Raw genomic sequence first — 25,368 nt, 5'->3', positions numbered from 1 at the left:
CCCAGGCCCCTAGCGGAAGTCCCTCCTCCAAGGCAGGACTTACTTACGGAAGGAAATCTGGACTCCATGGTGTCTCCTGGGACTTAGGTTTTCAAGCCAGACACTTTGTGAGCTGGAGCCTTGCAGCGCTGCCCACGAGCCCTCCCTCTGGGATGACTACTGGTGACCTCCTTACACAGCGGCAAATGTCAACCCCAGTGCTTCCAGCCCCGGAATTTGGGGACACACTGGATGGGGCTTTTTATTAGAACTAAAACTCAAACTAATTTGTTCCAAATACAGGCCTTCTCTTTGCTTGGCTGCCAAGGTAGCCAAAAAGGAGAAAGAGGGGAATGCAAGGAAACTCAGCCAACGTAGGCCGACGGGGGAGGGAGGCCTGTAGAATTTATAGATGTCTGCAGAATTGGAATCAAAACCACTAGCAGCATGCCAGTTTCTTTTAGGCCAAGAACAGAGCCCCCCCTTCCCTTCATAAATATCTGCAGGGAAATGACTGTGTTAAACAGGCACTAGGGTTTGGAATAGGCGTGTCCACGTTTCTCAGAGGATCCAGCTGAAGGGCTTGGCAAATAAACCAATGATGATAAACCAGACAGTAAAATGTCAGAAAGGAAATATGGATAAAAACCTTTCCTGGTCGTTTCCAGGAATGTGTTTTGGTTTTGTTTCCTTCTACATTCCTAACTTTTTTCGTTTTTCTAATCCTGACAATATAATAAAGTGCAAACTAAACGTTACTGTAAAATAAAGTGCTTACAGTGATTTGTAGCTTTCAAAGCGCCTTCCAATTCTCTGTGAAGTAGCTTGTACTCTATTCATCCGACAACTGTTTAGAAACCCCACGGAGAGTTTAATTTGGTGTCACATGTTCAGATATGCTTTGTTAATATACAGTTTTAAATGTTTATGTAAATAATTCAGTTCTAAATAATGAAACATTTTATTTTAAAATGGACACACCTTTTTATGAGACAGTTATATAAAAAGAAACTGCAACTCCGTCTTTGGGCGGGAATGTATCACCAAGTCCGGCGGGGGGGGGGGGGGGTTGAGTGAAGGAAGCTCCTGGCCAGCACTGTGATGGCATCTCAGTAATGATGAAAACCGTCCCGCTGCTGGCTCCCAGACTTGTGTTTCATTTGTGGCTCGGAGGACTCTTGAGTTCATGGCTTCCATAATCATTTGTCTTTGAACTATTTCAAATAGGGAAATGGTGCTATGTCAGCATCTTCCGGCTCAAAGTGGTCCCACCTAGAACCTGCCTTGGGACCTCCATCTGAGGGACCCACCATCCCAAAGCCAGCAAGTCACCCGTCCGGGGTAGGGGACAACAACTGCATGCTTTTTTAATTCGAACAGTGTTTTTTCATACATCATTGTACATAATTTTCATAGCAACATGGTGAGCTACGAAGTTCAGGATTTATGCTGTTACGAGTTGAATTGTGTCCCCCTAGAAAAGTCCTAATCCCAGGTCCTGTGAATGTGGCCTTACTTAGAAAGGTCTTTACAGATGCAATTAAGTTCAGATGAGGTCACTAGTGTGGGCTCTAATCCCATACGACAGGTGTCCCTATAAAGAGACAGACACACACAGGGAGAAGCCACGTGACAATAGAGACAGAGAGTGGCGTGATACAAGCCAATGGATGCTACAGCTCCACAGGCACCGCTAGAAGCCGAAGGAGCAAGGAGCGTTTCTACTCAAAGTCTCTATTGAGAGGGAGCCCGGCCCTGCCAGCACTTTGATCTGACTCCAGCCTCCAGAATGTGAGAGAGTAAATTTCTGTTGTTTGCGGTGTTTTGCAATGGCAACCCTGAGGCATCCTATCAGATCAGGGCTCTTAGGACCTTATTTAACCTTAGTTATTTCCATGAAGGCCCTATGTCCACATGCAGTGACATTGGACGTTAGGGCTTCAATGTGCAAGTATTTGGGGACACAGACGGGGGGGGGGGGAATGCAAGCTGGGCTTGGTTCACGGATGCATCCGCTTGGTGTGGTTTCAGCCCCAAACAGTCTGCTGCTGATGTGCGGCCCACTCAGGCGTGGCCTGAAGCAGAGGGGTTGGAGGAAGCCCTCTGGGTGGTGCGTCTGGTCACCCACTTCTGGCCTGAGATGGAGACTCCTCACAAGCTGGCCCTGGCCTCACTCTAGCGTCGCGTTTCCTGTTACACACTCATTTCTCTGAATATTACGAGTCTTCCCCCAAGTATCCCTCTGCCGAGAAGCTTTCTCTCACTGGAGAACGTTAACCCACCCTTTAAGACTCAATTCAAATGTCCTTTCTTCACATGGCCCACCCCTTACAGAATAGGTGGGTCTCCCTCTGCTCTCCCGGTGTTTCGTACCTGGTATCAACCTTAGCTTTGTCAAGCAACACCACGGTTTATTGCAAACACTGTTCCCTGCCAGGTCACGTGTGCCTTGCACGCCGAGGCATCTGTAGGCTGGCAGCTCCAAAACGTATCGATCGAGCCAGAATCCTCCCCCACATGCGACCATGCACCTGATGTTATCACCTGCTGGCTCACAGACTCTTGCGTTTCTCCCCCACCCCCGTCCCATGACTGCCGCAGTGTCTCAGCCAGTGGCCCCGCCAGCTTCCTCCGTTAGTTAGAAACGTCAACAGCAGCCTGGGCTCCTTCTGCTTCCCTTTCAACCTCATCGATGCACCAGCGGCACTGACTGGGTCTAGATTCAAACTGTGTCTCACCTGCCTCTCTTCTCTCACTGGCTGTCACCTGGGATCTCAGCACCTCTGTGGTAGGACCGATGTCACTGGATGGCTTCCCGCTGCACTCAGAGGATGCTCTGCATTTCCCTTCGTTCCCATCCAGCCCCTGGATTGCATCCTTCTGAGTACTTGTCACTCCTCACAATCAGTCTGTTGACGGGGTGTTTGCTGTCTTCCCCAAGCAGGGACTGTCAGTCTTGTGTACCCCCAGCAGCCCGCATGGTGTTTGGCTCACAGGAAGTGCTCAGGAGAAGCTCGGTGCATTAGTACTGAAGGCGGCACTGCAGGCTGGCTGACCCATCATCCCCGGAGCGGGTTCTGGGGCAGCACTCAGATGTGGACAGCACCAGCCGGGGCCGCGGGAGTGAGGCACTTCCCCCCATGTTTCTGAGACATCATTTGATGAAGTTAAACACACCATAATGATTGCAATGCCAGAGGGCAGAGGAAGGAGTGGCAATCCGTCCCGTGAGGAGCCCTGCTGAGATGACCTTTTTGCAAGGGTCAGCTCGAAGGTGCCAGCTGGAAATCACTGACAGGCGTTTTTGTCCTGGAAATTGGAGCAGTACTGAGAGCAGAGTCCAGGCCCTCAGCCAGGAGATTGTCCTGATTTCCTCGTGCAAACTGTCCACTCTGAACCCCAGGGAGGATGTCAGGGGGCCTCGCCCATCAGCTCATCTGGCTAACGTCCGACAGCCTTTCATTGAAGATGTGGCCCTGTCCCAGGGACCTTTCCTCCCACAGTGCTTCGGATCACCCCTTTTCCTTCTCTCTTCTTCCCTTTTTCTTTTCCCATTTAAACAGTCACGTGTGAAATGGGAAGATTAGCTACCTCTTGGGGAGAACAGGTCGCAAAGGCCCCAGGGAACCACGGTTCTATGTATAAGGTCAGGTAAAAGTTCTCCCTGTCACGATGTTGGTCCTTGCTACATATCGGCGGGAGGTATAAGAAACAGAGAAACAAACAAGTAAAATAGTAGTGTCTTTACCTTGTCATCTGGTGGTAGTTTCTTCTGAATCTGATTTTTAACATTTCATTAAGAAGCCTATTTTGACCTTACGAAAGTCAAGTTCAAAAAGAATATGCTTTATTATTTAAAAAAATAGCTGCATAGACTGAAATCTGAATGGAAGCTTTTGCCAAGCAAACATCACCAGTTTTCCTTTCTGTCTTTGTAAAGAAGAAGTAGGGACACCGTGGCAGGTGAATGGGACCCATTGTCTGTGGTCACAAGGGAAGAGCTGGTTCCCGGCCAGCTGAACTCACACCCATGTGTTCCTGGCCCTAACGTGAGGGAAGGTCGGGGCTTCTGGAGTGACGGCTACATGCTGGCCACCCTGCAAAGTGTGCACCGGAGCTAACCTTGCAGAGTCCCCAGCTGCTGTGCAAGGGAACTGAAAGCCCACGTCTAAGCAAGGAAAGCTTGAGGGGATGTGCGCGTGCAAGGCCGGAGATGAGCTGAGATTTGAACTCGGACCCGTTTGGTGCCAAAGTTTGGGGGCTCTCCCCGTGTCTTTCTTTCTCCCACGCAAGTACCCAGACCCTCACATTTGCTCTGCCTGTGAAGACCCCCTGGCTGGATTTTCCAGGCCCCTTGTCAGTCAGTTCAGCTCACCTTGTCCCCGTGTGGGGGCCCAGGGTCTCAGCTCACCCTCCTCTTTCCTCTTAAAATGCAGTCGCCCCCCACCCCCAGTCCCCGGCCAACATCCACTTCTTGGGGATCCTGGGGCTTCCCAAAAGGCCCAGGCGCAAACCGTGTCCCAGGTTTGTTCTGGGGCATTTAGCACCGATCCCTACAGTGAGCAGATGTATGATTCAGAGATGGTAAAACTTTAATGACAATAACTTACTGATTACTTTGCAGGTGTTATACCTCAGAACAGCCCCAGGTGGGGAACACTATTTTTATCCACACTTTACGAGGAGAAAACTGAGGCCAAGAGCAGGTCAATGGTCCATCCAAAATGTGCTGAGCAGGGCAGGAGTGGAACAAGCGAGCAGCTCTACCTCACTGCACGGGCTGAGAACTAGAACTGTGGAGCCAGATTTAGCCTGGGTTTATAATTCAGCTGTGTGACCTTGGGCAAGTTACTTAACCTCTCTGGTTGTATATTTGTTCATCTTGCATCCGACTTGCTCCACAGGGTTGCCATGAGGATTAACTGACACCGACATGTCAAGTCCTTAGAACAATGCCTGGCACGTGGGCTTAACATGGGTCAGTTGTTACTTTTCTTATCTTTTTTAAAGAATTTTTGTTACACGAAGCATCACGAAGTCAGAATTCTAAGAGGTCAAACTGACACCTTTACCCCCACTCGCACCAGACCTCTTTTTTTCTGTAATGCCTATCTCTTCTCTTGCTTTCATCTAGAAAAGAAGGGAAGAATATAAGATGGAAGGAACATCAATGGTGAGGGGATTTTCTCCAGTCCCCTCTCATTTCTCATTATGAAGCGGGTGGTTTAGTGGATAAATATACTGAGGGAGAGGTCTGGCAGAACTGGTATTTGACTATCAGCCTTGCCATTTATAAGCAGTATGACCTTCACCAACTTATTTACGCTCATGAGCCTCAGTTTATTCATCTGTAAAATGGGGAAACTAGTGCCAGCTGCACTGGACTGATAGGAAATTAAGTCTGACAACCTATATAGAGCATTAGGCAAGGATGGAGACCCAGACAGTTTTCAGCAATCCGCCATCACAGCAGGAAGGTCCTCTGTGTCCTGTCCTGGGCCTGTGTGACAGCGTGTTCAGCTCATGTGCCCAGGAGCAGAATTAGTGGGTCTTAGATAACAAGTGTCCATAATTTGAGAAAGTTCGCACCAGAATGTTCCCCCAGCCACATCCCACCTCCGATGGGGTCAGGCCCCACACCCACATCCCCACCAATAGTATAAAAGATCATCCTTGCCAGAGAGAGAACCAGAACTCTGGCTCATGCTAGTTCTCCCCACCGAGACCCCGGAGAGTTTATCACGCTGCTCCCCATAGTTAAAACACAGCTTCAGACACAAAACACAAGACAGCGACTCATGATCTCTGGTCTCGCTGACTTGGTGCCAGAACTGCCCTTGTGAGGAGCGTAATTCAAGCCACACGTCACACCCGCTAAGTTTCCACCAGTTGGACTCCTGGTCCTAACTCCTGGTCTCTTAAGAACGTCCCTGAAGCTCCCTGACCTTTTCAGTACGAGGTCAGATGATTATGTTCATGAACTCACCCTAGAAAAAGTGCTCCCTACCTCATAGCTGAATGTCACTGTGGTCACCTTCCAAGGACTCCCCTTGGGAACCTATGCACCGATGCCAGCGCCTCGTCCGCCCTTCAAAGCAATTTTGGAACTCTTTTTCTGGAATGGCCATCAGAACTGGCGTAGTTATTACCCTTAATATCCTGAATGTCACCAAAATGTCTTCCTTTCAATATTTCCTTTATCTTCAGTAAAGAAAAGTCACTGGGGGCCAGATCGTGAGTAGGGACGGTGCTCCAATACAGTTATTTGTTTACTGGCTAAAAATTCCCTCACAGACAGTGCTGTGTGAGCTGGTGCATTGTCGTGATGCAAGAGCCATGAATTGTTGGCGAAAAGTTCAGGTCATCTAACTTTTTCACGCAGCGTTTTCAGCAGTTCCACATAGTAAACTTGGTTAACTGTTTGTCCAGTTGGTACAAATTCATGATGAATAATCCCTCTGATATCAAAAAAGATGAGCAACATCGTTGCAACAAGTTCGTAAACTTAATTGTAAGACCTCGTACACACCTCGTTCTCTTGTATGTATGTAGGAGAGGGGTTGACGGGCTGCAGGGCAGACGTGTGCTTAATTCTACGAGACAGAAACACAGTGGAAATCCGTATTTTTACGAGGAGTTTCCGCTGAGGGGGGCCTCAGAACACACTTTCAGAAACACTACTGAGCTAAAAGCCCCATTAGGTGAGGAAACCCATTCCCTTTAGTTGGTCCTTGCTTGGGCTACAAAGAGAGACTTGCTTACATTGATACCAGAGAGGTGATTTGTGGGAGACGAGATGACACATCCAACCAATACTATCCATTAGCACATCTTTGGGACAAATCCTTGCAATTTACTTCCTCTGCCCCAGAGAAGAAGCTGAGAACAGGGAAGCTTGGATGGGGGCGGGAAAGTGAGAAACCAGGTCAGAGTTGCCACCAACCAAGCCTCAGGCCAGAATAATGTCCAGGTAGAATAATGTCAAGTGATATTTGCCACATGCTGGTATAAAGGGATATGCCTGATATCCCCATGGAGAGTGACTGTCCCTTCCACTCATCTTAAACCAGCTAATTGCAAAGCAGTTTGCCCACGCTCTTAATAGAGGGTGGCTTGCAGGAGACAGAAGGGACCATTCCCCTGCTGGGCCCAGCAAGGTTGACAACAAAGGCCAGTTACTGAGGAAACTGTCGTCTTCAGCAGCCAGCTTCTCTGAGGCCAGGCCAGGAAACGGTGTCATCCGCCAGATGGAGGCTGGGAAGGAGGCCTGCCTGGTGTGCTGGCCACACTGGGCTCCTGTGGCCCCTCTGCCAGGAGCCACTGATCCTTCCCGATGCAAGTGCTTCTGGCAGGCGGGCTCGGCCTTGGCTCAGCTGTGATCACAAGCTGCTCTCTGCTGTTCTCAGCTGAGCACTACAACCAGAGCCTTCAGCAACCACTTCACAGGAGAAGGGCTTCCACGGGGGCAGGCAGGAGTGGGAGGCGGGTATCACACCCAGGATCTCATGAACCCTGGAAGGGGGGCTCTAACCCCCCGACCCCCACCCCGCAGGCTGGTCTCACGTCCCCTTCAGGCCCCACAGCTCTGAGTGTCCTCTGCCCTAACGCTATGCTGGAATCACTCGTTTTAATCCTTAGTACTCGACAAACACCGTGAAAGTGCGTCTCATCTTAGAGCTGAGTGTCCCCAAAGCTGACTGTGGCGTCTGGTTCATAGCAGATCATCAGTATTTCACACATGAACGTGTGTGTAAAATGACTGCGTTGAGTCGGAATGAGGAAAGTGAGGAAGCCAAACGACCATTTATATTTATGTTCTTTTTAAGAGAATTATGCTGTAGGATCATGGAGTTGCAAAGCTCTTCTACCTAACAGAAGTCTAGCTCTTTCAAAATGAAAACGGACTCTCTTGTCTGAATTGGCGATGCCTGACTTTTCGTTGCTACAACTGGGGCAGCGGGTGTTACTGGCATGTAATGCGTGGAGGCCACGGGCACTGACAAACGTCCTGCAGAACCTGCCACAACGAAGAACTGTCCTGTCCACACTGCTCACCAGTGCTGAGGCTGGGAGGGGCCAACTCAGAACTACGGGCTTTAATAGGGTTTTTCCATTACAGAATGTGAGTTTACCCTTTCCCCAGAAGGAAGGAGTCGAGGCAAGCACAATGACACCAAATCCTGCCTCGGGGCTTTTCCACATCACATCCTGAGTCCTGTTTGGCTCTGAGCATGCCCTCCCCAACCTTGAGGGACCAACCACCTGCCCCAATTTTCCTCCTGTGCATCTGGCCTCCTACCGGGGCACAGGGCACTGTCTGTTGTCTGTTATCATTAGCTGGGTGGCTGTCCGGCTGACTATGTGTCCATCCCCCACTGCTCGCTAACTGCCTTCTTTCATCATATCGATGGTCCATCTGACACTGCGTCTGCTGTGGGCCAAGCACGGGCTTAGGGTTTACCTGGAGCCTCGCATGCACACACCCGAGGTGCACCTCATCACCCCCGTTTTACACGTGGAAACTGATGCACTCGGGGAGACACTGCTCACAGCCCCAATATGTATCCCATCCTTTCTTTCTGTAAGTCAGCTTAGGACAGACGGGCTCTGCTGTGTTGATAATGAAACCTTAGTGGACTGATGGAATAAGGGTCCAACGCTTTCATTTACAAAGAAATTTAGGCCCAGAGAAGGCAGGTGAGGTGATCCCGGTCGCAGGGATTTGGTGGTGGGGATGGGAATGCATCCAAGAGCCTCTCTCTCACCAACAGGTGACCCAACACTCGGTTCCCCAGCCGTCTCCCTGACGCTGCAGGTGAGACACCCAGAGCCACGAGGGGCCGTGTGCCCCCACCCCACGTGCCCCCACCACACAGAGTCAGCGATCCACAATGAAGAGAAAAGATATTTAATTATCTCTCGGTCTAGTCTCGTAAAGCGCTCAAAGTGTTTTCACAAGTGCAGGGAGGGAGGGATTGCTCTCAGCCAACATTTACCAGTGATTCCGACACACGCAAAGAAACTCCAAATCACCGTGCTTTATACTTACTTTTAATTTCTGCACTGAAAAAGAAACGGCAGGTGAAAAGGATGACAGGTTACAGTGACTTCATTTTTACCTTTAAATTAATCTTTGCTTTTGGGGGCAGGAGGGGGAAAAGAAAGACGGGAAAACATCAAAGCCTGACAGTGAAATGGTGCCAAGACACACCTCAGTCGAGGGCTCTGGAATCCTGGAGACGGCGCCCTCGAACCACGCGCTTGTAAACAATGACAGGCAACAGTTAGGACACGTTTTAAAAAAAGAAACAAAAAAAAACAAAGCCTCACGAGTCCATTCTTAAAATGAAGCACAAAAACTGACAGTGAAATACAAGGTCACGTGTGTGCCTGTCTGCCGAAGGGCTTTCTGGAGGTGACCACGCGGCGTGGCACACACTCCGGGACCAGGTGACACCTGTGCACACAGAACTCCGCTGAACGCACGGCGCGCCCTCCTCCCAGCGCAGCCTCGGTCTGCAGGTGGGGGTGGGACAGTCTCCTGATGGACAGCAGGAGGCACGGGAGCGGGTCTGTGTGCTTTCGAGGCTCTGCCTCTGGAATGTTCCGCGCGCAGGCTGCACTGGGCGGGGGTGTGAGTTATGCTCCACAGTTTAAGTGCTCACCTTGTTTTTATGTGCAAACTGTCACTGTCTAAAGCTTTCAGAAGGACGTGTACAGATACGAATACCCTGCAGAGACGCGGGCTTGGGAGTTGGGGCGCCTCCCTCCTGAGTGGGGCGGGGGCGCGGGGGCATTACAGAGCTATTTAGAGAAATGACGTTCTGCGGCGGTTAGACGCTAGTCCCTGATTCGGTCCATCCGAAGGGGGGGGTCCTCAGTAGGTGATTGTCCACTCTTTGACAGAGGCGTCGTGGGAGGTCGTGACCAGCGTGTGCTCGTCCAGCCAAGCCAGGCTGCTGACATGGTGGAGCCGGTGAGCATCTAAGAAAAAAGAACACTTTGAAGGCAAAGGCCGCGTCTCTGTGCCTCCATACACCTCACACAAGGAAGACATGACCACCCGTGTCAAAATCCAACAGGGCCCCCAAGGAACCGCACTCTCTCAGGACCACAGTCTGGAGTGACAGAGGTCGGAGCAGGCGCCCTCAACGCCACACAACACTGGGGCACTGCCCTCGCCGGCGGTCACACCTGGGGCCGCGAGCCATGAGGGATGGTAGAGCCTGTGACGTGAGCTACTGTCACACGTGGACGTAGTATGTTAGATTATGTTTCTTTTTTAAACGTGGCTGCTAGAAAAACGTACAGTGCATTGAGGCTCCATTATGCTTCTCCTGGGCACTGAGGTGAAAACCTGTTAGTCCCAGGGGACGCGATGGGAAGCTTAGGTCATGACTGGGAGCAGCGCTCAGAGACTAGCGCTCCTCAGCCCTCCCACCATGTGGGGACCCCGCGAGAAGCCGGCCTCCTGATAGGGCCCTCCCCGTAACCCGACCTCGGGTTCCAGCCTCCAGAACTGGAAGCAAGTCAAATCTGCTGCTTTTGAGCCACCAGCCTTGGGATTCCGTTAAAGCAGCCTCGACAGACTGAGACAGAAAGGGATGGCAAGAGTGGCCCTGCAACTGCACGTGTCCGGCATACGGAGCCACCTGCTGTCCCCGGGCTCTGACGGAGAAGAGTGACAGGCACGGCTCTACCTGCCCTTCTGGGTGGCCTCCCCAGAAGCCCAGGACACTGGAGCCCTGGGACCAGCGGCTGGGAATGGCACTGGGGGAGCTCAGGCGGGTGCGGGAGTCACCTTGGATCTTGACCCTGGTCTCGGGGTCACTCAGGGTCCAGACGTAGACCATCATGTCCATGCCACCTGAGGCAAAATGCTCGTTGTCTGGTGACCAGGCGAGGCAGACGATCTTCGCATGGTGTCCATAGAAAACGTTGTTCTCCTAGTTGCAAGTTGAAAATAGAGGTGGTAGGTCAGGGACCAGGCGAGGGCATCATCTCACCTAACCCTCACGGTGACAGTGACGATGCGTCCTAAGTGACGGCCTCCTCGTAAGAACACGAGGTGCCTGCTACTCAGAAGTGAAGCCCAGCATCAAGAGGCAGCCACTGTCCCCGCCCCGAGGCCCCTGCACAGCCCTCAATCACAGCGCGTCTCCCACTCACCCTGGAGCCCCCAGCCCAGGGAGGAGACAGAAATGCCCATGAGGAATGTGGAGATGGAGGTGGCCACTCCGCCCTCTGCCCCGGGGCCAAGGGTGGCCTGGGCGGCCACAGGCTTTGAGCGGGCTACTTCTACAGTGAGTCTCAGCCTTGAAGCCCTGTGTCACTAGGGGTTTCTAACACTTAGGGAATGCGTTTTCTTCAAAGCGTCCCACCTAGTTCTTAGTCCTAAAAACAGTCAACTTAACCATGATTTTCTTTCTCAAGTTTGCCCACTCCAGCCTTTGTGGCTGATTCCACTCTTACGGATTACTCAGTGTCTTAAAGGAGGCCTATTACATGCGATTGAAATCACTTGAAGTGGGATCAATGTGGTGCCAGCAGAACGGCACCTGGGGGGGCACTTTGTGTTGATGGAGGTTGGGGTTACAGGTGAATGCATGCGAATTTGTCCTTTCATTCACCTCTGCCTTCCGTCATATGTACATTTTACAGCAATAGATGAACTCTAGTTAATAATAAGCCGAAGTATTTAGGGAAAAATGTGCAGATGGCCCGTAATGTACATTAAATGCACCAAAAACTAGTTTACTGAATGGGTGATAATGTGACATAGTAAAATGTTAATGGGAGTGTAGCTGGCAAATTATTTCAACTCCCTGTAGATGTGAAACCTGCCGCAGGTGTTGGGGGGTGGGGGTGGGCCCAAGGACAGGACTCCAGGTCCTGTGCTGCCTGCTGTGGTCACACCAGCGGTCTCACACCAAGCAAGGGCCTGAACCCCGCAAAGCAGTCTCGTTTGTGAACCGCCGGGAGCTGTCTAGGGCTCAGCTCTGGTGACGGAACGTGAACTCTCGCCCTCCGTCCCATCTGCATGAAGCAGAACGAGCCCCTCACCAGCCCCTCCCATTGCCCGAGTGCAAGGCAGTGTCGGGATGGTCTGCACTTGACCTCAAATGGCAACGAGAGAAGAAAAACCCCGCACCAGCCCCTCCACACACAGGAAAGAGCGCTGGAGGCCAGTAATGCATGTAAGCAGGCCTCCGGCTGAACCAGCCAGCCCATCTCCACAGCCGGCCCCGATGCCACCTGCCCAAGTCCGACTTTCTGGCCACTGTGATCTATCTCCCCAACAAGACCACAGGCTCCTGGGTGGCAGTGCCTTGTCCCACGTCACTCACGCTCTAAAAGCAATGATGCCGCCTGGTCTTGTGCACCCACCTGATCAGCGATGACAGGAGAGAAAAGCCCCGGCCCCCACTCGCCACCTGCCCTGCCCTGCCCAGTCTGGGGACGGAGACCGACAGACTGCCCACTCACCGAGTAGCCGTCGGCCACGCTGAAGACCGTGACCACCTTGCTGGCGTCGCACACCGCGAGGAAAGCACCGTCATGGGAATACGCCAAGTCCGTCACCGGGCCCTTGGCCTCCAGGAGCTTGTCCTCGTCCTTCAGCGTGGTGCCCAGGATGGAGTACAAGCGGACATTCCCGTCCTGCAGGGACCGGGCAGTGAGCCACTCTCGACACGCTCTCTCACGCGCACCCTCTCTCTCTCGGGGGGCAGTGCAGGGTCCCGGGCGTCCCCCACTCTGACTTGCGTGTCTGGGTGCTCAGAAGTCTGCATATGTTACAAATACTCCAGAAAGTTCCAGTGCAGGTACTGACAGGCCCAATCTCTGGGAAACACCTCCGTGGCACCTGCCCCCTGAACTGTCCCCCGTCCCCAGGACCCAGCAGGCTCCTTCAGACACCTGGCTCCCTCTGGTGAAACCTCCGTCTGGTGAACTCCCCATCTGTGAGCTGGCCCAGGAGCCCCTTCTCAGGGAAGGCACACCTGCTCTTTCTGCAGGCTCATGCAACTCAGCCATGGGCTGTCCCCAAGCCCCAGTTCCTAGAGTCAGGGAGGCCCACGGCCAACGTCTGCCCAGCTCTCCTCAGCCGGGCATCTATGTGGGTGGTTCCTCCTGCGCTCAGGTGGCCTAACCGGGTGGATGCACGTCAGGCACCTCGCTGGAAGGGCAGGGAGCAGCTTGGGCCTGACCCTGAGAACTGTCACACTTGCTGGGGTGGATCAGTGACGGTGGTGACGGGGAGCAATGGGATGGACCGAGAAGGGAAGGGAGTCACCCGGGGCAGGTGGTGCCCCTGCACCTGCCTGTGGCCACCACAGGAGACAAACCCAGGACCAGCCTGCCCGGCAGCCCTGCCCTCACACAGCACGTGTCACCCCCAAACTGCCTTGACATCCCCGGGCAAGGGCGTTGGGGGCGGGCCTTACCGAGCCCCCCACAGCCACCATGTCGCCACCGGGGTGCACTGCCACCACTTCGGGCTCGTAGCCGGGGTTGTCGATGGTGCAGCACTTCTTCTGACCCTTCAGCAAGACGATCTGGGGACACACACACAGGCAGCGTTAGACGGGAGACCTGGGCACGTCACTTAGCCCAGCTCTGGGCTCCATCCTGACCTTGTCGGGGGCGGGTGGGCCGGTGCCCCCGCCTCAGCCCCAGGACCCCGGGTTGTGTTCCTCCCTGTCAGTCAGTGGGGACAGTGACAGTCCCGTCACAGGATGGCAGTCCACACTGCTCTTACTCTCATCACGTCATCACTGTGTGTGCTCACTGCTCTCACCACTACTAGTACTGACTCCTTGGGAAGCCACTTGATGCCTGAACTTCAGCTCCTCCAGCTGCACATTGGGCACCATAACTGCGCTTTGTTGAACAGAGTTCTCGTGGGGTTCAAGAGGACACAAGTGACAAGGCTCTGAACCAGCCCTGATGTCCACGGAGCGCGAGCCACACCCTTTGCTGAGAATGCTGCATGAGCTACATCCCTAGGAGACGGCAGATCACCTCCTCATTGTGCAGAGGAGGTAACGGGGTACAGACAGCGCCTGCCACATGCCCAGAGCCCCGCAGCTCGGAGCAGAGCCAGAGCTCACACCTGGGCCCCGAGCCTGCTCCCATTCTCACCTGCAAAGGCCAGGTGTTCTGACACAGGCCGGGAAGAGCCCCCTCCTCGGAGAAGCACCGCCAGCTGGTCCTCCTAGAGGACGCTTCCGGTCTCTCCCCCAGCTTCACTCAGGCCTCCAAGACACTTATTCCTCTGGACCCCCACTGACCACCCAGGCTGTCTGCAGTAATTGCCTGGCAGACAGTTCGTGTTATCTAGGACACAGGGAATCCATTCTCCCTGAAGCAATTAAGTTCACAGAATGGAGGAGGGGCTATGGGTCCTGAACGGCAGCTTTCTGCAGAATTTGTCACTCGTGCCAATAGGGGCTCGGTCACACCTGCATTCTCTGATTCACGCATTGGGATGCCCAGGTCTGCTGACAGACGGCGTCTGCTACAGAGCCGTCTGTATAAAGTGGGTCAGGCTTGGGTCTCAGTCAAGGGCGCTTCGTTCCAGAAATTCCTGAAGAGAAGGCATGTGGAGACCTCACTGTCTTGAATGAGAACAAGGCTATGGAGTTGGAACAGCCAAGGCCACTGTGGCCGGGTGCCCCTGCCATCGTGTGGCCTTGGGGAAGTCACCAGATCACTCTACGCTTTAGCCTCCGTGTTAATGAAAGCAATTTCCTAAGGTGAAAGGAGCCTGACCGTCCTTTCTTATAATCCTCCCTTGTGAGCTGCTAGGGATGAGAAAACAGAAGCTCAGAGAGGGTGAGAAGTCACACAGCTCCAACGCTGCAGGGCTAGGACACGAACACTAGTGAAGACAGAGCCGCCCCTGCTGTGCCTCCCGCCGGACTCAGGGCCGATGGACACACAGGGTGGCCTGACGCGCGAGTGTAGGCTCTGACCTGGCTGCCCGGGTTCAAATCCCAGCTCTGCCCTTTGCCAACAACTTGCCCCTCTGTGCCTGTTTCCTCGCCTGTGAGAAGGGGATGACGCCGCATGTAACTGACAGGACTGCTAGGAAGTGAGTGAGCACGTGACGTCCTCAGCATAGCACAAACAGTGCTCGATAAAAATGTCTGTCAGCACCGGAGTGGAACGAGGCGGCACAGCGCACAGCTGCCCGCAGCCCGCGAACCGCGGCAGGGCCCGTACCTGGCCGATGCACACCACCACCGCGTATCCTCCAGGGCCCACAGCCACACACTTGGGTTGCACGTCCAGTTTCACGACTCCCTGTCCACTGTCAGCGAAAAGGGAAAACACGTTACTTCTCTCTCTCAGGGGTTCAGTGTAGGTATTACACACAGAGTGCAAACCCCCAACCACTCAGGTGGTTTAGAAGGAAATTCTACTGCCACCTACATAGAAGGAGCAGTTTGCTGAACATGGGAGGGGGTGAAAGACGACTCAGAGACTCTGGGAGAAGACTGGAAATCGCGATGGGTGCTGGGGCGTCAGAAGGGGGTGGCAAGAAGAAGCAAAGGGAGTCGATGCTGTTGCTACTTATTTCTGGTAAGTACCCGCCACCCTAGATGGCACCCCGTCACCACTGCTGTCCCCACTTCTGTTAGCCGAAGACCCTGGCATTTCCTGGGTGCCGGCAGCACTGAGCTCTGCTCCCCCCACACCCAGTCGTAACTAATCTGTTACTATTAATGGGTGAAATCATGTTATGTTTACTTTTGGCTAATACTACGAAACACACCCTAGAAATATTTGCACACAAAAACTTGTTGAAAATGGCAAACTGAGGAAAATTCCACGTAAGTGGGCCCAGGGTGGAGTCCCAAAGGCTCAGTGGACAGACAGGCACCTGCGACAAGGTGACCAGGCCATGGCTCTGCCCTTCGGCTCAGGCTCAGGGCAGCAGCAGGCCCCCAGCGGGAAGACAATGCCGGAGCCACCACGGGGCAGCAGAAAGAGGGCCGGGGCCTGCACACTGAGTTCTGGGGCGGCTGCTGCACTTACCCTGAGGCTGAGCTACCTCACACGCCCAGGCAGGCAGGCCGGTGAGGCCCACACAGCACGCGTTCCCTGCGGTTAGGGGTCATGCCTGGTGTGAGGGTCACCACCAGGCTGCCATCTCCGCAGGACAGTGGGTCTACGTAAGTACAGAGAGTGAGGCCGGGGAGGGCCCCCTGGAGGTGTGGGCACTGGAGGCCGAGCCTGTCCTTTCATAGGCAGGTACGTGGACCTGCCCTTTCCTTCCCCTCACCTGAAAGCTGCAGATTAATTGTTAAAGCAACTGCCCCGGCTCCAGTGACTGTCAGTCAGTGGCAGCAGAGCAAAACAAATTTGATACCGCCTTTCGCTCCCATCTCCTGGGTGCCTATCTGTCCTTGTGGAGCAGCTGCCATGTGCCAGCTGCCTCTCAGGGCCACTGGTTCCTCGGTCACCTTCCCTTACTGATGAGGCCAGCCGAGGTGGGGGTGCCGCCCAGCTTCCCAGTCTAAACCTGATGTCTCTGCACTAGTTCAGCTCCTGGCCGAGGGCTCGGTGAGGACAGTGAGGGCTCAGGGATGGAAGTGACCAGAGCAGAGAAAACCCGTCGCGAGTGGTAGCGGCTGAGGCGCCCCTGGCCCCGCCCCCCACGCACGCACCTGTAGTCCCGCAGCGTGAGGTTCGTGTACCGCACCGTGTCGTCCATGCTGCAGCTCACCAGCTGCCCGGCCTCGTCCACGGTCATCCTGGACACCTGGTTCGTGTGGCCCTTCCCAGCGAAGGAGTCGTTCTCCCCCGTCTCGGAATCCCAATAATGTGGGGCCCAGTTAAGGAAAAGCCGGACCCTCCAGGATGTGGTGTGTGTCCCCCGGGGAGCCAGGGCCAGTCCCTCGTCCCAGGCAGCACGAGGGACAGGCCAGCGAGCACTGGGCCTGAGGAGAACTCCCTGTGCCCACCCGGGTTAGCGGGTCGTGTATACCCCAACCTGCCCAGTCACACCGCCCAGCGGAGCAGATCGCAGCATGGAGGGTGTGCACACATCACAACCCAACGTGGAGCCAGTCGTGGTTGTGATGCACCCAGGCCTCCCAGAGGCTTCAGAAGGAAGTCGCTGTGTAACTGAGCCAACGCGCCATCTGCTTTCTGGAACCTGCTGTTGAGTCCATGACCCTCAGCAGGACGCTGGCTCTGCCCCACTGCCAAGCCCGTGGCCGCCCAGGTGCCACCAGGCAACGCCCAGCTGACCCACCTCGGCAGGGCCGTTTTGTGAACTGTGAGCTCCAGGTGCTTGGGTGTGAGGTGTGTTTTAAGGTATGAGATTCTGCATTTACATCAACAAATAAGAATCTCATTTCCAGTGAAGGTTACTGTGCCCTTGAGGAAACCACTGTGCATTCCACTGACGACTTCTATGATGGCAACCCAGGCGGCCACGGAAGGAAATGACATGTCGGAGGCCAGTGTCCGGGTGCACTGACACGGGGCGGGGACGAGCAGGGAGGAGAGCGGCGTGGGGCCAGCTGGTGTGAGACGGTGCGGCAGAGCAGGCCTGACCACGACTCCAAGACAGAAGTAGATTCCAGCGCCTTCTCTCTGACTATATCCTCCATCTCCTTACATTTCACAGGGCAGAGGGTGACGTACTGCCCTCCCCTCCCAGGACTGTGGGGAGACCTCCCACCCTGGACCTCGTGAAAACTGAGAAGCCCTGTAGAGACGAGGCAGGTTGGGAGGGGCGTGAGAAACGGAGTTCTTGGATAGATCCTTCCAGAAGGTTCAGCAGCACGGAGACCAGTAAACGATTCACACAAAGGCAGCTCGATGATGCTCCCACTGGGAGCCAGGCCTGGTGCCCGGGCATCCTAGATGCCTGCCCCAATGTTTAAGATGCCCTGGGAGGTGGGGTTACTAGCCCCGGGACACACATGGGGGTGTGGGGTGGGGCGCGGGGTTAAGGGCTGCGACACACGCCTCCAGGGACCGTCTCAGAGGGGCTGCAAAGGACCCAACCAGGAGAAAGGAGATTTGGGGTCCGGTCCCTGTGACCCTGGGGAAGGCACTTGAGCCATCTGAGCTGGTTCCCCATTTTTCAAACAAGAGGGGGTTCTACTAAAAGGTTCCAAGTCTTTCTGAATCTAAGACTCAATAATTGTACTGCTTGTGAAGGGACAAGGCCAGCAGTGTCACTACAGGGAGAAGCAGCAGCTCTGGGGCAGAGAAGGCCAGCAGCCACTCAAGGCTGCATAGCAAGAAGTGACCCATCAGGTAAAGAGCGTGGCCAGAGCATGGACCCAGGCACATGTCAGTGGCCGCGGCTGCTCGGACTGGCTACTGCCAGCTGGCTGGCCTCCTCTTGTGGGAACAGGAAACTCCCACCTCTCCTGCCCGTGGCTCCAGAGCCAGCTCTGAGTCAAAGGATATTAATGTGTCCGTCGTGGCTCCCAGAGTAGATGTAGGACTTGCCGCCGTTTCTATGCACTGTCAGGCACTGGATTGATTTGCTGTGACCCTGTGGAGGAGACAGACAGGGCAGGGTGAGCTGAGGACAAGCCAGCCCGCCTCTGTGACTTGCCAACTGCTCTGCTAACTATGCCGGGCGTGAGGAAGAGGCACAGCTGATGTGTGCGGAGACCCTGCAGCCTGGTGGGTCTGAATCTCCTTCACCAGCCCTCGTCAGCTTTTCCCACTGACCATCTGGGCAATCCCTCTTCATACAGTTCCTCCCGTCAAGGCACCTGACGCCCACCAGGCCAAGGACATGGGTCTAATTGGAACCCCAGCAGCTGAGCACCCCATCTGTGCAGCCTGACCCAGGCACCCTCCCACCCCAATCACTGCTCACACTCAACATGAACGAGGACCAGCCCCCTCCTGGGGCTGAGCCTCAAAGGAGAGGAAGCAGCAGAAACAGCATCAGTCTCACAAACGTGCCAGGGGACCTCCAGGCCACCTGGGGACCCACACAGACCCACATGCTTCTCACCCAGAATCACTCCTCACCACTCCAGCTTCAGCCCCAGGCTGAGGCTTCTCCTCTCCCAACCCTGCTCCCTACCCGAGCTGTCCGAGGGCTCCAGCCCCCACAGACACCCAAAGCCTCCCCAACTGACAGTGGTGTGGTGGGTGGGGAGGGGCTGGTGGGCACAGAGCTTCTCTTGTTACTGCTCCTGGGCTGGTCTAACCAGCGCCCCCCCCCCCCCCCAAGGCAGGTGGCACGCCCTGTTCTTTATCAGCAGTGCTCCACGGCCCGCGGGCACGATTCCCACACAGGGCTTCCTTCCAGGAACTGCAGTGTTCCGTGGAGTTCCATTTGTTGCCATGATGTGGTCTGTATCTTCAGAGAAAGGGTCACCCAGTTCTCAGGACTGAAGAGGCAGTGAATGTGCATAGTGGGTCATGGCCACCGCACGTCTCCTTCCGGGACAGTGACGTGCCAGCCCTGTTCCTTAGAGCGCTGGCCTCTCTGGGTCTCACTCTGCGCAGCCCGGGACTTAGATCCTGCGCTCAACGCGACGCCACGGCTGCGGCCTCCCCTGGGACCTTGTGAGACATGCGAGATGCCCCTTCTGAGTGCGGGGGATGCAGCCCAGATACCGTGTCTAACAAGCCGGCCACCAGGAGATTCTGGTGCACCTTCCAGCTCAATGAGCAGGACCACCTGGGACCGTCCTGAGAGTGACGACAGCTCAAAGCCATCTGACCGAAGCGCTCGCGGCCAGCCAGGCATCGCCCGAGTGGAAGCTCCCAGGTGACTCCCGAGCACGGGCTGAGAGCCGCTTTCTGACTCCCCCTCCTGGCTCACACGCAGCTCATACTTGGCACAAACAGCCTGGGGAGCCACGTGTGTGGCGCGGGAGTTTCTTTCCTGACAACTACAAAAGCCCACGAGCTTCCCCCAGCAGACTTGGGGAAGGAACAGGAACCCTGCCCTCAGTGCCTGTGCCATCCGTGGCAGTGACAGCAGCAGGAGCAGTCAGGCCCAGGGTGCCAACAGACACAAGACAACACGTGGGACAGACACCTGGGGCCCACTGTGGGGGTGAACAGCTCATGAGAAGCTGCTCTTCTGGGCAGAGGAAATGGACTGACAGCAATGCCTGCATCTCTCAAGCAATTGCTGTCACACCTGGAGGCCCAGCGATGTGATTGCCCCCTCCCCCCAGCTGTGTCAGGCTGTCACACTTTCATTTTATCCTCCATTTCATCCTCATCACACTGGGCTGAGAACCTGTTGAGGTCCTAATGCCCTCAGGGCCTAGTTAAGCACCCCTCGTGAGCAGATGGCACAGGGTGGCAGGAAGGCCCCATGGGGCTGTTGCACTGGGTCAGCCCTTCCTGTCACCAACGCCCCCACCTGGAGGGGATGCAGTGAGCATCCACCTAGCTGGGCCTCGGGAGCCAGTCACACAGCTGAGAGCAGCTGGGCAAGAAACACTATGGCCTGCCACCTGCAGTGGCCAAAAATGACCCTGGGGGCTTAGCTGCCAGGAGGGGGGACACATGGAGCCCGGTTTTGACCCCCCCCCCCGGAAATTGTGGTTCTGGGTCCTAGAGAGGGTCATCCAAGAACAGGCCCACCCTGCGCTCCCACATTAGATGATGACACCCCCGACCCCCCGGCAGAGGCAGGGTCTGCAGTGGGCGGCCCCAGGACGCAGGAGCTCCTGGTGTGGCCACGTTTCCTATGATGACAAAATCACCAGGGCTGACAGAGGGACAGGCATGAAGCCCAGCCAGAGGGAACACTGGGTCAGACCCCGGTGACCAGATGGCCCGAGGAAGCACTCCGGTGGCGGGTCTTCCCATGCCCCCGGCGCTCCCTGCCCAGACTCCTGGCCCAGCACTGGAGGCCCCCATACCTCAGGCGCCATCACTTCTCTAAGTTCCTTTCCCTCCACGCCCCTATCCTTCATGCCTTCCCTGCTCTAACCACACAGACCCCGAATGTCTCCTCACACTCACTCCCATGTTCAAATCCCACACGAGGTCCAGGTCCAGCTCCAAGGCCGCCGGTCTTCCTCCTCGGGCTTTCGCTGCCCCCCCACCCCCCATCTGCCGTGACGCTCTATTGACCGTCTTGGAGCTCAGTGTGTCATAGCCTGTGAGCTGGTAACTGAGGGAGGCCAATCCCCTCAGGATGGAACCACCGCTGATCTCAAGTCTCTGCTAAACTCACCCCCAAAAAGCAACGAGCGTCCTGCCGCTGTGCCACACCCTGCAGGCCCAGCCGTCAGCCCTCCCTTCTCCCAGCCGCCCCTGAAGGCAGGGCCGTCCATCCCTGGTGCGGCCTTACCTTGATCACCCGCAGGGGTTTGCTGGGGTTGTTTTTGTCCAGGTAATTGATGTACCCAGACAGGGAGACGCTGAGAAGGTGGTCCTTCTGCCACAGGCAGCCCAGCTGCTGGTCCAGGACGTTGGAGCCCATGGTAAACGTGCTGACGACCGAGTTCACGTTGACGTCCCAAATTTTAGAGGTTTTGTCTCCGGAAGCAGAAAGCAAATGGGTGCTATCAGGACTCCAACTAATCTACTCAAAAGAAACAGTGTGACCCATGTCAGAGAACTTCAGTGGGAAGGGGCCTCAGAAAGCAGCCTGTCCACAGCCCCATGTCTGAGCCGGGGGAAACCAGGAGGCGTTGGAGCACGCCAGGGCAAGAGTGGGACCAATGTCCAGGCCACGTCACCTTTTCTACGTGACCCTGCGGCTCTGTACCACCTCCCCTGCTTTAAAGCTTCTAATTGCAAAATGTGTTCAGATGACTGCAAACGCAGATATGGCCCGACCACAGCCAGAGACAAGTTATGAAGCACAAAGCCATACTCACAGCATAAATGCCTCCGTCGTGGGCCTTGCTTCCTCCCAGTGCACACACTTTCTCGCCCGTCTTCCCATCATAGACGTATATCTTTCAGAAGATAAAAATGCACGTGGATTACCTGCGCATGTGTGAATGCTCTCAGCAGCTAGCACGCTAAATGAGCCCTTTCTTATCGGTCACTGCTGTCAGAGTTCCCACTGTGACTCAAAAAAGGGGATGAATCTAAAAAGGTGCTGCCAGACTGAGTTCCAAGCTCCATTTAAGAGGAGACAGAGAGCCGTGTGTCCTGTGCTTTGGTGACAGCCCCATGACCGGGCCTCGTTCCAGGAGGTGGGAAGAAGGGAGTTTCCTAAGTTCCACACACTGAGACTGGCATAGCTAGTCTGTCTGTTCTGAGCAGTCACAGGGGACAATCGGAGGAGCCCCCACCTCAGGGACCCCCAGCCCAGCCCCAGCCCTCACCTGGCCGTCAGCGCTGGCCGTGGCAAATCTGTTTCCATCGGGAGAGAATCGCACACAGTTGACGAAGCGGCTGTGGTCCTGTGGGAAAGTGGACAGTCACCCACCTGACGACAGGAGGTTCAGGCAAGTGCTCTGAGATATACAACCTGTCGCGAACAGCTACTACTACGACTGTGAACTGCCGTCCACAGGAAGACCTCAGAGCTTAACCAAGTCCCCAGTAGCTCCTGCCTCAGCGGGGAGGCCCGGTGTGGCCGGCCTGCCTCAGCCCAGGCCCATCTCTCTGCCTGGAAGGCCCTGTGGCCTCCAGCTAAGCCTCCCTCTGCTGTGACGTGTTCCCCGAGCTGTGCAGGCAGAACCTCCCTCTTCCCTCTGGGCCGCTAAGTGGGCCTCAAGCCCCGAACCCTGAAGCTTCCTGCCTGTCAGGACCCTGAGGCCCCCTCCCTGAGTTCCCAGACCAGGCCCAGGCCCAGCACACAGCAGGTGGGCAAACTACTGAGGTTTTAAAGACATTAAGCAATGGAAATGAATTTCATGAGGAATAAGAATCTGAGTAGGTGAGAAATGACCTCCAAAGGTGATTCCCTCACCTGAATAAATAAACGAACTCACTGTTCCCTCAATCAAGAAGGGTTCGTGCCAGAGAACAGTCCTCTAGAAACCCCACATGCACAGCTGCCAGCACGCCTGGCTCCCGCCCCAGCTGCAAGCACACATGGGAGTGTGGAGGGTTAGCTGCCCCCACGGGTATGGGCACTAACCTTCAGGACAAACAGACGCAGTGCACACCCCGCCTCCACAGTCCCCTCCAGTGGGAAGCACTGACTTAATGTTAAACGGGAGATGCTCGTGTGGTAGGACCTGCACGTGTCTGTTTAATGTTATGGGTTGAACTGGGACCCGAAAAGACTGAAGTCCTGAAACCTACAAATGTGACCTTATTTGCAAACAGGGTCTTTGCAGATGTCATCAAGCTAAGATGAGGTCACTAGGGTGGGCCCTACTCCAATGAATGGCGACCTTATAAGAAGAGAGATGTGGACATGGACAGACAGGAAGCTCAGAGAGCACGGCCTCCCGGCCTCCTCCGCTGCATGGATTCCTGCTGTGCAAACTGCCCAGCTGGCAGTGCTGCCCCGGCAGCCCTAGGGAACCAGCACACGGAACAGACACTGTCTGTGATGCACAAGGGAACGGTGCCTGTGACACTGACGAGGAAGCCCAGGCCGGGAGAGAAGTCGGGTGTGAGGTCCTCTGCAGGGCGCCCCAGAGCAGGGACCAGAGGAACCATGTCCCTGCAAAGTCCAACGGGAAGGGAGGGTCAGCAAAACACATGCCGTGAGCAGGAACGGGGTTCCTCGGTGTAGGCAGTGCTCGCCCCACAGAAGCACATGGTTTAGGTGGTGGCTCAAGGCCGCCGACCTGTGGAGACCCCAGACCAGGTGCTCCCAGCACCCTCACACTGAATCCTCTCTGGCCAGAAGAGATGCGACCCCAGAGCTCAGGTACAAAGCAAGCCTGCGCTTCCCACTTGTCACCAATTAAACCACTTCCCTCAACTGACACGGTCAGAGGCAGCTGCAGCTCCATCTTGCTCTAGGCCCCCTCCTAAGGGATCACATCCACCCACGGGGGGTCAGGCCAATACCTGGCCCTACAGCAGGAGCTGGGGCACAGAGACCCCCCCCCAGCCCACTGAAGAAGACGAAAGCTTCAGAACCCCAAGGACAGGACCACCGTGACTGACCACTGCTGACTTGGCTTGTTTTCCATGCGGGCATCACCGGCACCCATGACAGGGGCCAGCCCTTTGCCACCCCCCGCCTCCCAGCATGGAGGCTTGACGAGGCGCCCCTGCGGCCCCTTGTGTCCCCGCTCAGCAGTGGGTTGCGCCTTCTGGCTTCCTGTGTCTGCACCCCGTTGGTAAGGCCGACATCCTTCTGTTGTACAGTGGACATGCCATTTCCAGCAGTTCTAGGCACGCACAGTTGGAGAACACAGCTTCCCAGCAGGTGCGATCCACCCACCTGAACCAAGCTGAAAACGAGCCAGCTTTCCATCTGGGCTCTCGGGCCCCTAACTGCTCAGCTTCTACCACGGCCACATGCCCCCCGTCCTACCACCGAGGGGCTGTGGCAGGAGACAACCAGGCCCGGAGAGGCTGGGCTGTGAGAAGCTGGCCTCTAGTTTCTCGTCCAGAGCTCTCGACTGCGCCAGCTCTGGGCTCCAGGCAGGAGGCTGGCAGGCCGGGGACTTCTGGCGGGGAGTCACCCAGAGGTCAGATCCTTAACTCCTCAGGTCTCCTGCTACCACTCTGCTGTCCACTCGGGCTGTGAAGGAGCCAGCCACCCTCCACACTTCTCTCTCAAGCCTCAGAACCACCCTGTGGGGAGCATGGGCAGGCACAGTGTCCCCCCCACCCCCACGTGGCCAGTTCTCTCGGCCAGAAGAGATGCGGCCCCAGAGCTACGGCTCCCCCGGGGACCCTGTGGCTGACCAAGTGCCAGGCAGCCCAGGGAGGAAGGGCTCCCTGAGAAATGGGGTGCCGAAAGGGCTCAGCACAGTGAGGCAGACCGCGGGGCTGACAGGGCTGCTACCCCTCTGCACGGCATCAGGAACCCGCTGTGAGCTACAGAAACACTGAACGCAGCATAAACGGCAGTTTCACTGGTTCCCTGAGAGAAGGGGAGCGTCCTCCTAAACAAGCCCGGCTCCCAGAAGGCAGGACGCCCCCCTGAAAGGCCAGCCTCACACACCCAGGCCCACGCCCGCCCATCTTGCCATGGCCGCCACCTCTCCTATCAGCGCCTGCCCTGTCTCTCTGGGACCGTTTCCTCAAGCACAGCCCTCAGCAGCCCCGATGTTACACGGACAGGGCATGTGGCATGTGCTGAGGTGTCTGGTCTGTCTCCCCACCAGGGTGCCACCGCCAGCCCTGGAACAATGCAGGCTCCTGGGAGGGGCCCTGCTGGCCAGGGGTTAGTGGAGGCTGGACAGACAGAGAGACGCCCCCCAAGTACAGGGCGCTGAGTGACTTTGGAAACTCCTGCCTGTCAGCTTTTCCTGCAATCTGAGCCAAGTCTTCAAATGAGCA

At 55.6% G+C, this 25,368-nt stretch overlaps 1 protein-coding gene across 1 annotated transcript in view; it reads right to left on the bottom strand.

The window, feature by feature from the left end:
• Positions 1-8,871: 8,871 nt before the first annotated feature.
• The window catches only part of WDR1 (WD repeat domain 1), a 36,139-nt gene continuing 19,642 nt past the window's right edge, over positions 8,872-25,368 (bottom strand). The window contains exons 6-15 of the mRNA XM_088792884.1: positions 22,275-22,352; positions 21,819-21,899; positions 21,287-21,520; positions 18,415-18,502; positions 16,653-16,809; positions 15,205-15,292; positions 13,425-13,535; positions 12,466-12,639; positions 10,781-10,925; positions 8,872-9,963 (exon numbers count right to left, since the gene is read on the bottom strand). Coding sequence (XP_088649010.1) covers positions 9,857-9,963; positions 10,781-10,925; positions 12,466-12,639; positions 13,425-13,535; positions 15,205-15,292; positions 16,653-16,809; positions 18,415-18,502; positions 21,287-21,520; positions 21,819-21,899; positions 22,275-22,352 — 1,263 coding nt within the window. The 3' untranslated portion in view covers positions 8,872-9,856. The remainder of the gene's footprint in view (positions 9,964-10,780; positions 10,926-12,465; positions 12,640-13,424; positions 13,536-15,204; positions 15,293-16,652; positions 16,810-18,414; positions 18,503-21,286; positions 21,521-21,818; positions 21,900-22,274; positions 22,353-25,368) is intronic.

The sequence above is a fragment of the Rhinolophus sinicus genome, chromosome 1 (genome assembly GCF_057876585.1).
Source record: "Rhinolophus sinicus isolate RSI-liver-muscle chromosome 1, RSI-T2T, whole genome shotgun sequence".
NCBI classification, from domain to species: Eukaryota; Metazoa; Chordata; class Mammalia; order Chiroptera; family Rhinolophidae; genus Rhinolophus; species Rhinolophus sinicus.
Note: the sequence above shows the minus strand (reverse complement) of the source record. Positions and strands in the feature narration are given on the sequence as shown.